General features: G+C 35.5%; 2 protein-coding genes and 1 long non-coding RNA gene across 6 annotated transcripts in view; 2 read left to right on the top strand and 1 right to left on the bottom strand.

The window, feature by feature from the left end:
* Positions 1–722, top strand: part of LOC105131282 (late embryogenesis abundant protein D-34-like) — a 1,641-nt gene extending 919 nt beyond the window's left edge. The window contains exon 2 of the mRNA XM_011034196.1: positions 14–722. Coding sequence (XP_011032498.1) covers positions 14–319 — 306 coding nt within the window. The 3' untranslated portion in view covers positions 320–722. The remainder of the gene's footprint in view (positions 1–13) is intronic.
* The window catches only part of LOC105131283 (uncharacterized), an 8,601-nt gene extending 5,134 nt beyond the window's left edge, over positions 1–3,467 (top strand). Inside the window, exon 2 of the long non-coding RNA XR_843400.1 lies at positions 3,393–3,467. This is a non-coding gene — a long non-coding RNA (uncharacterized LOC105131283). The remainder of the gene's footprint in view (positions 1–3,392) is intronic.
* On the bottom strand, positions 1,054–7,144 carry LOC105131284 (cysteine synthase-like). Of its 4 annotated transcripts, XM_011034200.1 has the most exons (12): positions 6,903–7,144; positions 6,391–6,443; positions 6,116–6,225; positions 5,966–6,023; positions 5,425–5,688; positions 5,208–5,345; positions 5,068–5,119; positions 4,678–4,757; positions 4,044–4,103; positions 3,640–3,720; positions 3,428–3,510; positions 1,054–1,153 (listed from the first exon to the last, which is right to left on the bottom strand). In XM_011034200.1, exons 2-12 carry the CDS (start codon positions 6,427–6,429, stop codon positions 1,147–1,149), a joined length of 972 nt encoding a protein of 323 aa, XP_011032502.1. In that variant the 5' UTR covers positions 6,430–6,443; positions 6,903–7,144; the 3' UTR covers positions 1,054–1,146. The 4 variants fall into 4 exon arrangements, with proteins under 4 accessions (XP_011032502.1, XP_011032500.1, XP_011032501.1 ...); XM_011034198.1 differs by lacking the exon at positions 1,054–1,153 and having other exon boundaries at positions 3,025–3,510; positions 6,391–6,434; positions 6,903–7,143; XM_011034199.1 differs by lacking the exons at positions 1,054–1,153; positions 6,903–7,144 and adding an exon at positions 6,689–6,728 and having other exon boundaries at positions 3,025–3,510; positions 6,391–6,434.
* Between the last annotated feature and the right edge of the window lie 3,408 nt (positions 7,145–10,552).

Here is a 10,552-nt window from a genome sequence, read left to right as displayed (position 1 = left end):
ATATAATTAACAGATTGTTAGGGACTTTGATCAAAGGGCTCCATTAGAGCCGTCACCACCACCCTTATTCCAACAGGTTGATGCTGGGATCACAATTGGTGAAGCACTTGAAGCCACTGCCCTATCATGTGGGCAGAAGCCTGTTGAATGGAGTGATGCAGCAGCAATTCAAGCAGCTGAAGTAAGAGCCATTGGCCGGACAACCATTACTCCTGGTGGAGTTGCAGCCGCGGCCCAGTCAGCAGCAACCATCAATGCAAGAATGACGAAGGACGATGACAAGACAAAACTATCAGATGTTCTTGCAGTAAGTGCATAAACAAATGACAATTAGCTTAGTGTGATTAAGGGAGCCCCAATAACATATAATTTGTTGCAGGATGCAACTTCAAAGTTACCAGCAGATAAGACGGCGACGAGAAAAGATGCTGAAGGGGTGACAGGAGCAGAAATGAGGAACGATCCATTCTTGACTACACACCCTGCTGGTGTGGCTGCTTCTGTGGCTGCTGCTGCAAGGCTCAACCAGCAGAGTAATACTAAAAATAAGAAAGAATCTTAAGTTGCTAGAGATTTATTTTTTGGTATAATCATGTGTCTGTTATTTCTGATAGGCTATGAAATAAATTACTTGAGAGTCAAGTTTTGTTACCTTCCGCACTGTATGGTTCTGCATGATTGCGTCTGGGATAAAGAAAGGAACGGATTAATAATTCTCCCTCTCTCTGTTCTCGTTATCTCCCATGTCCTCCTGTCTTTTCGAGACATTACATGAATTGAGGAGCACTAAATCATCATCAAAACGATATGAGCAGCATTACTGAATGATCAGGGTTCTGTCTTAAAATGATTAGTGGCGAAAGAGACTGAATGCCATAGCAAAATTGTGTCCCGTTGATCTCTTGAATCTTGGAACTCTCTTAATTCTTTTGCAGACGAGGATTTAGCACCCCTTGAAGAGTGCAGATCCTCGTGTAAATTAGGTCATGATTTTCAATTGTGACTAGCATCGCTAAAGCCAAAAAAAAATAAATTTAAGTCTCGTAAAATTAATCTTGATAGGCAATCATTTAAGAGGATCAAAGAATTTATTTCAAGGTACAGAGCAGCCAAGGCCCGAGAGGACAAATTAAAGAAGGCAATAAACTAATCAAACAATTAAGATTTAATCTTCATTTGTATCGACTGGGAAAGCACGCAGCTGTTGTTGCTTCAGGCATTGCCAGGGGATCAATAACCAAATTATGGTAAAGCATATCTCACCGTGTTATTACGAGCTCACAAAAAGAGGAAAATAAAGCAAGCAGATGTGGATGCCTTTCATGATTCTCATCATCTCAAATAAAGATGCAATGGTAGCACAGATGCTGTTTCCGAGTGGATTGTCAGACGAGCCAGTTCTGTTGATTGTTTTACATGCACTAAGTGCAGAGCAAAACGTGAAAGGATCAAAAGAATTGTACGGGAAAGACAACTTTTATTAATTGCGTAACTCTCTTAAATAGAGATAGAGTTTTAGTTTAACTCAAAGACTATCAAAACTGAAGATTACATAACAAACAAATCAAAAAAATTCAAACAGTTTTATTCCTAAAGCCTTGGTCTTCTAGTAGAGATCTTCCAGCCAATCCTCACCATCAGCAAACCTCCTGATCTTCTGCAGCTTTTAAGGCATTCTTTCAACAAGCTCTTGAAGGGCGTAGGTTGTTTCTTCAAGGCTTCTTGTTGGCAGCGGACGTTCACCTGCAGGAACAAATGCATAGTTCAACAAGCATAAAGAAGTGCAGCAAACAAATAACGTGCTGAAAATTTGCAGAGGCAGAAGCTACATGCCTAGGTCATTCTCATCGATCAAAAATCTTTAAAAGATGCATGCACATATGGCCAAAAGTACCACGATTGAGATTTTGCTGACTTCAGATCTTGTCATGTTCCGGCCACTGGCTTCATCACAACTGAAAACACAAAATTGGTAAATCAAAATCCTGAATGAAACAAACTTTTTATCAGGCTATCTTGTAAAACGTTTGGGAAAAATATTTATTTTAGTCTCTATACTTTACAAATTATAGATATTGGATCCGGAAAAATCAATTTTGATCCAAAACTTTTTTTTAGCCCCTAGTGTGATAAAGATGAGAGAAAGTCATCATATTCATATTAGAAAGAGATAATTTATGTTAGTGCCAATTCCAACCAAAACAGTTGAAATTGATGCTAAATTATTTCTCTTGATAAGTAAAGCTTACATTACAAGTTTTTTTTACCTTGAGGTTTCCAAGAAAAACAAATATGATCTTGATAAGATTTCCAAGATTGAAAATTCAGTTTGAGAATTGAAAAACCATCCCCGCCTCCCCCCCAATGAAATATGACCTTGACCAAGAAAAAAATTGATTGAAAATTCATGAGTAGAAAAAGAGTAACACAAACCATTTTAAAAAAAATCCGGATGAAAGACATATCATCCATTTCAAATGCGAAAACAAAAAAATAAACCTAAATATACAAACCCTAACAAAATCAGTTAAACCTCGCAACACCTAATATTTTCTATTCTTTAAATTGTTTTTTACTTAGATTAATATCTCTTCTTTTTTTCATTTTATTAGCGAGCCTCTTTTTAAATGTTTATTTTTTTATGTTATTTTATATACATTTAATTTTTGAAGAGATCTTCCAAATTAATCTATATTTTTGTTTTATCTTTTATATAGATAAACTCTATTTTTAAAAATAAAATATATTTATTTTTAAATAATATTTTTAATATATATAACCTTGTATAATTTTTTTCTTTTCTTTTATTCAATCAATTTAATATATATATTTATTTCTATTATCATTTGATTAAATAAAAAAATTATTTTAATAAATAAATTTGGCAAACATAACCAAACAAATATTTTATTTTATAAAATTAAATATCTTAAATTATATTTATCTCTCAATTATTTTATTTATTTATTAATACATATAGTTCTAGAAATTTTCTCCAATAAGAAGGGTCAATAAATAAATAAATAGGCGATGCAACAGCAATATTTAATATGACGCATGGGCATACCAAACAGCAATACATTCCTGAAGAAGAAACCAGAGCAACCTACACAAAAACACAAAGATTCTGCATTTGAGATTGGAGGACGAAATAGTACAAGGAAAAGGTTTTTACTTCCTAAGATGTTAAATGGGAAAAAAACACCAAAGACAAGGAGGTAAAGCAACAAACAAAATCCCTAAAGCTTCCCTAATCGAACACACAGTCAAGAATGAGAGGAAAAACCCATTGAATTGACAACTTGCTCAATCTTGGTCTCTGGCCTTTAAATCCTTCAATCTTAGGCCTTGATTAGACAATGTTGTTAACAACATTTGTCTTTATTTGTTAGTGTTCTCCAAAATTTGTGTAGCATCTCAAGTATCATAGGTCATCTTTTCTGCCTCTTCCCTAACGGAATCAAACAGCACAGAAGACAAATAGCGCTCGCCAGCGCTGGGGAAAATCACCTGCATGAAAAACAAAATGCATGACTAAGTAAATGGTATTGGATTTGGTGTGTGTGTGTGTGAGAGAGAGAGATTCTAAATTACAAGGCAATTCAAGTGCCAAATTTAAAGAAGCAAAATCACACTTACGACGATGAGTTTCCCAGCATTTTCTGGCCTCTTTGCCACCTTTATTGCCGCAGCTGCTGCAGCACCAGATGAAATCCCTACCTGTGTGGGAAAAGAGATAATCATAACGTGAAAGCAAGGTGGACCGAATGCAAAGTCTCTTGTGATAATAGAAAAGGGACTGTCATTTTTGAAGACCATCAATGGTAAGTATTAAACTTGTTCAATGAATGCTAGCAAGAATACTTGATACAGGGTACTGTCTCGACCAGAATTTTCTTATCAAGCCTATATATGCCATGTACTCTGCATTGTTGGTGTGAGCCAATAAATCACTGAGAAATTGTAGAGAATGATTGAGAGCCCTTTGCCTCTCGTCTTTATACAAAACAACAAAACAAATGAGATAGTACTTGTTGACTTACCAGCAAACCTTCATTCAAGGCAAGCAGTTTAGCAGTTTTAATGGCTTCCTCACTTGACACCTAAAGAGTCAAAGCAACTCTAAAGTTAAAGAGAGTAATATGTTCATATCGTTTTTGTTTTAAGAGAGATTCTCCTCTTCTGTGCTATCAGAAAGAGAAAACTAAAACCAGAAAAAAGAGTTCCCCAAAGAAAGAAACTCCTGTTTAGACTAGTTCTAAAAAACCATCTCAACCCAATAATTTAAGTTGTTAGGTGAGGTCTCAAGATATGATTTATATAATTCTCTAATATTTATGAGGTCCTGAAACGCACAAGAATTACAGTCAAATAAGCATCAAACTGTGATGTCTGAATGACAAAGAAACTACTCCAATATTAAAGTTGTGGGGTTGCATAGCCACTCTGGGTTAGGATCATGAACTTGTTAAAGACATGCATGCAAGCCCAAAGAGAAAAATTGTGCTCCATAGAAAGGGCCCTGCCAAGGTCAAACCTAGAATGGGATTTTGGATAATTCTCTGGGTGAACTGATTCTTGAACATCGAAAAAGGATATAACAAGACTGCAGCTCAAGCAGATGATTATGCATGTTCAATTCAGTGACAGTGGAATAAGAACGGATTTTACACTTACTTGAACAACTTCATCAAGTAAGTCAACATCCAATACAGGAGGGACAACACCAGCACCAATCCCTTGGATCCAATGCGAACCTTTCACATGTGAAAATGCGTCAGTAATTAAGGTCAACATTTGTGAATATTACCATCTTAGTTAAAAGTTAAAATGCAATCAGATCAGCAGCACATCTCCATGATCAACTAGATGACTAACAATCTGCAAATTTATTACTACATAGTAGTCCTAGTCAGTTAATCAACAGTGCACATCTAGTTTGGTAATCAATCTATGCTTCCTCTTCTTTTAAATATAGTAACAGTAAAGTTGTGAAATCTGAATTACAAGTTTCCTTGTGCAGTTTTAAATAGCTATAAAATTGAGAATGACATAAAGAGTTCCCACCAGGTTTTCCTCCATTCAAGACTGCACTTTCTGTTGGTTCTACACCATACACCTAGACATAAACAAGTGAAAAATATCATTAACATAGCCAGTCACCATGCTGTCTTGTTCTATCTGTCACAAATCAAACAGAAGACTACCTTAATCTCTGGGTTTTTCTCTTTAAGGAACTTCCCAGCTCCAGTTACTGTACCACCAGTCCCTATTCCAGCAACAAATGCATCGACTTTCCCTCTCGAGTCCTTCCATATTTCTGGGCCTGTGGTTTCATAATGAATCTGCTCAAAAGATAACAAACTTAGAGATGCAGCATTCCAGTATCCATTTCCCACCACAAGATGTTGTCGCATAGAATACCTGTGGATTGGCAGGATTTTCAAATTGCCGAAGCATATAGCCATTGGGAGTATTATTTAAAATCTCATCAGACTTGTCAAGAACCCCTTGAAAGCCCTTTGCTGGATCTGTGAGGCACACCTCGGCTCCTAAAGCTCTCAGCACAATTCTTCTCTCAAGACTCATTGTCGCTGGCATTACGAGGATAGCCTTGTACCCCTTCACTGCAGCAATAAATGCCACTCCAATGCCAGTGTTACCACTGGTAGGCTCAATGAGCACGGTCTAAAACAAATTTGATGGTACATGGCCAGAAAAGGGTTAAGGAAAATTGTAAGTTTCAAAATTCAAAATATAGCGATCACCTATCCAAACCATTCACGTGCACACATCACTTAAAGGAGTAAAATTCCACAAACATCCATTCTCAATATTTCAGAAATCTAGATAGGTCTGATGTGAGGTTACCTTACATCATGGACTTGAAATGGACTCTAGTAGCATATCACAATTCTTACAAAACATCTATAGCTAATTAGCTATGGAGGACTCTACAACTAACCTTGCCTGGCGTAATAAGGCCCTTATCTTCTGCATCTTTGATCATGCTATGTCCAATCCTACATGTCAAAAAATGATTAATCAAATGAGCTGAATCCAGAATAAAAAAATAAAACCAGTAAATAGAAACTTAAGGGAACAAGTCGCATGCCTGTCTTTAACACTGGAAAGAGGTTCCATCATTTCTAGCTTGGCAGCGATTTGGGCTACGCAGCCATCCACAACATTGTTGAGATATACCATCGGGGTATTTCCTATTAACTACAGAAACACTTCAGAAATCAGAAAGGAAACACACTAACAACAACAACAACAGCAATCATTCCCAACTAGCAAAGAAATTAAACAAACTGAAATTAAGATCATTGTTATTTAACCTAAAAAAGAAAACATCAGAAGTGTAAAGTAATCATGAAGAAAAATGACCTCAGTGACATCTTTCTTAATTGCACAATTGTCCTCCATTTTTCCTACACAACCAGGATACAGATAAAAAAATGTGAGATTGGAGAAACTATGCGAGAAAAAAAATTTAAAACTTAACAGTCACAATTCCTCTCATCAAAATGATCTCTTCAATCAGTTCTATAATTAGTTTTGCATGGCAGTAAAAAAGCTGGAATTTAGGACCTAAAAACAAAGTTAAGCAAACAACAAAACATTTTAATAAAGTAGTAAACTAGAAAATTAACCAGGCAATTTCGATATCATATATAAAACTAACCACTAAATGGATATATCTCTTGACAGTATAAGACTTCACGAAAAGATTCATAGAAAGGAAGCACACAATACTGGAATTACTCCAATTACTAGATAGATACTTGTAATCACCAAAAGCTTTTAGTCAATGTCACAAGGGAAAGATACGTCCAAGCCTAGGGGATTTTAGAAATCTAGTCAGCTTGAAAGGGATGCAGAGTTGAAGAAAAACCTACCCAGAGGGCCTTCAAAAGTCAAATGATATGCTTGTGATGTAAAACAGGAGGACGAAACAGCGAAATAACTTTGAAATGTCAAATACCCAGTACAGAAACCATAAAAATTGCAGATTTTGATCCAGTCAAAATAGTGTCAAACCCGCCTTATTCAAGCACCGATATCAGCAGTAGAGAAATGTCAAACTTTCCTATGCCAGTAATTGACAACAACACCACGTCTATTGACAACCACAAAAGTCCTGAGCATGTTATTTGTTTATTTATTAGGATAAAACACGAGGACTTCCAAACAGCATCCAATGGATATAACATGTGTTTTAAAATATTTTTTAATGAAAAATATATTAAAATGATTATTTATTTATTTTTAATATTAATTTTTGATATTAATATATTAAAACAGTTTAATTATAACAAGAAATAAAAAAAATTAAAACACAAAAACAACAAACACGCAATGGAATCTTTATCTCTAAAGATAAGCAATATGTGACATGGAGTTCGTTGTGTGTTATGGGATGATAAATAAAATATAAATACAGATATTCATTCATGCAGGTTAGAGAATAATATAAAACATATTCTAGAATTTAATATAATGATTTAAACTATTGGGTTAATATGATTCTTTAATATGGTATCAGAGCTTTGATAACCAAGCGATCACGAGTTCGAATCTCACCATTCTTATTTATTTAATAAAAAATAAGCAAAATATAATATAGATCTGTGCAAGTTCAAACTTATAGAGCTTTCACTTGAGAGGGTGTGTTACAGAATAATATAAAACATATTTTAGGACCTAACCTAATAGATTTGCTATTGGATTGGTATGGTTCTTTAACGAGATCACATATATTTATATTGGTCACAGTACAATTCAGGAGAGTCAATTACAGCTATGTAGTCTATGGAATGTACATGGAAAGCAAATGATCCGGGGATGAATACACGTTGAGCCTCGTTGAGCTTGTCTCTCAGGAAGGCAAATCAAGTTGACATAATTGGTTTACTGGGTATAAAGCGAATGTCAAGAGTTTTTTGCTGAACTTTTTCCCTGACAAAATGATAGTTGATCTCCACGTGCTTAGTGCATGCATGGAAGATTGGATTGGCTGTGAAATATATGGCATAAATGTTGTCACACCATGGTATTGGACATTGGGCTAAAACAATACGAATTTCACGCAGCAAGGATTGTACCCAAAGTGACTCAGCTGTGGCATGTGCAATTGCACGGTACTCAATTTTAGTGCTGGAACGTGTCATAATTGGTTGTTTCTTAGAGCTCAATGAGATTAAGTTGTCACCAAGATACAGGCAGAAACCTGAGGTGGACTTTCGATCGTTTGGACAGCCCGCCCAATTAGCATCGGAGTAGATAGAAAGCTGTGTTGAGTTGTTTGGCTTAATAAGTAATTCGAAGTGAATTGAAAAATTAAGATAATGAAGGATCCTTTTCATTGCTATCCAGTGTTCATCAGTAGGTTTGTGCATGAATTAACAGACTTTGTTAATTGCAAAATAAATATCTAGTTGAGTTAGTGACATATATTATAACACTCCCATTAAAATGCGGTAATTAGAAGGATCTAAGCAAGTTGCATCCGAGAATAAAGATAATTTATAAAAAAAAGACATTAGTGAAGAAGGCGGTTTGGCATCTAACATATTTGTGCGTTGGAGAAGATTAAAGATGTGTTGACTTTGCGAGGGAAGAAGACCTTCGACTAGTTGATGTGCTTCCATGCCCAAAAAATATTTAACGTGCCCAAGGTTTTTAACGGTAAACTCATGACTCAGATTAGTGATCATTTGGGAGATAGCCAATGTACTTGATCCAGTGATCAGGATATCATCAATATAAACAAGGAGGAATAATGAAGTTGACCCGTGTCTGCAAATGAAAAGAGAAGTATCAAAGCAAGAGTTCAAAAAACTAAGAGAGAGTAAATACTCTTGTAATCGATGGTATCAGGTTCGTGGAGCCTATTTCAGTCCATAGATAGCTTTATGTAGCAGGTAAATATGATTGGGTTCACGTGCTGCTGTAAAAAAGGACAGGCGACCGGGGAGATCTCTTATGGCTTCCTCCCCTCTTCACTTTCCTCGCTGGCTATGACAAACACCATTACTTGCAAAAAAGAAACACAATAAGCAATTGATTTTAATTTCCTTCTCTCTTTCTTGGATCTGTTCTCGGGTTGATTTTTTTGCTCTGGTTTTATGTTCTTTCTTTCTTTCGGTGGCCAACTGGCATTTGTAGAGGGAGCTTTGGTTCGATGTAGCAGAGATGGGGGAAGCTGGAGATAACACTTGTTTTGGTTGCTATAGTTGAGATCGAAAGGGAAACAGACGCTACTAATGGGGAAAGAGACACTGCTGCTGGCCGGTTGAAGGTAGTTGGTCGATAGAGGGTCTAGAAGTCTGTTGGGTCTTTATAAAGGTCGACGTGCATAGAGGCTGGAGAAGGGAAGACTTGCTGGCTGAGGATGAAAGGAAATGGAGAAACAATAGAAGTCGGTTTGTGGGGAAAAGTCAGGGTGAATAAGAGAGGGAACTCTAGGTCTTGGCCAAAAGTCAAAGGGAGCCATTTTAGGAGAGGAAGATGGGGGCGAGTGTGGAGGCAGAGTGAGGAGAAAATAGAAAGTCGTGGGAGAGGCCGAAGCAAATGGTAAGTGGCGGTTATATTTGGCTAAGAGATGGAGAGTCTGCGGTCGACTAAAGAGGGAAAACGAAATGGCTAAGGGGAGAAAATGGCAGCTGAGGGGGATCTGGTTTTTGGTTTCAAAAGGAGAGGGGTGACCGAACTCTGGTTGGCTTTAGAGAAAGAAAAGATGAGTAGCCGCTTTAATGAAGTTTAGGGTTTTTTCTTTATTTTTTTCTTTATTTTTTTATCTGTTTTTGACTCTTATTTTTTAAGAAAAATTCCTCTTGTATTTTTTTCTCCCCTTGTTATATGTATTGTGAACTCAATTTATAATCAAAGTGGTTTGGTTTTCAAAATACATTATTTCCTCAACTTCTTTATTTTTTATTTTTTTTATATTTTGAAAGCGAGTAATATCAACATCAACTTAATAAGAAAAATTAATGATTGTAAAAGTAAAAGTTGAATGCGTTCAAAATACCTTTGGAAATTTAAATTCTTTTAAAATGACGTTGAAAATACTAAAAATGATGCAAATATATCAAAAATGCATTTTTCATTGTTTTTTTGCTACTTTTTATTTTTTCCTAAACATTTATAAAAAAACATAGATCAAAATTAGGGTAGCAACATATCTTACAGCCAATCCAGTCTTCCATACACACACTATGCATGTAGAGATCAATTATCATTTTGTTAGGGAAAAAGTTCAGTAAAAAACTCTTGATGTTCACTTTATATCTAGTAAAAATTAACTTGTTGATCGTCTCACTAAACCAATTATATCAGTTTGATTTATCATTAGTACTTAAAAGTGCATCTTTATCATGGTTTTATATCATCATTTTGCACGTGAAGTATCAATAACTCCTTAACTAAAGCATGTTTTATAATAATATATCTAATAATATAAGATACCTTTAATTTATGGTAAATATTCATTTTAAATGCAGGCCTATTAGATAAATGAAAGGATTGATTTATGAATTTAAGAACT

The sequence above is a fragment of the Populus euphratica genome, unplaced genomic scaffold (genome assembly GCF_000495115.2).
Source record: "Populus euphratica unplaced genomic scaffold, PopEup_1.0 scaffold103.1, whole genome shotgun sequence".
NCBI lineage: Eukaryota > Viridiplantae > Streptophyta > Magnoliopsida > Malpighiales > Salicaceae > Populus > Populus euphratica.
This window is presented reverse-complemented; position numbering and strand designations above follow the sequence as displayed.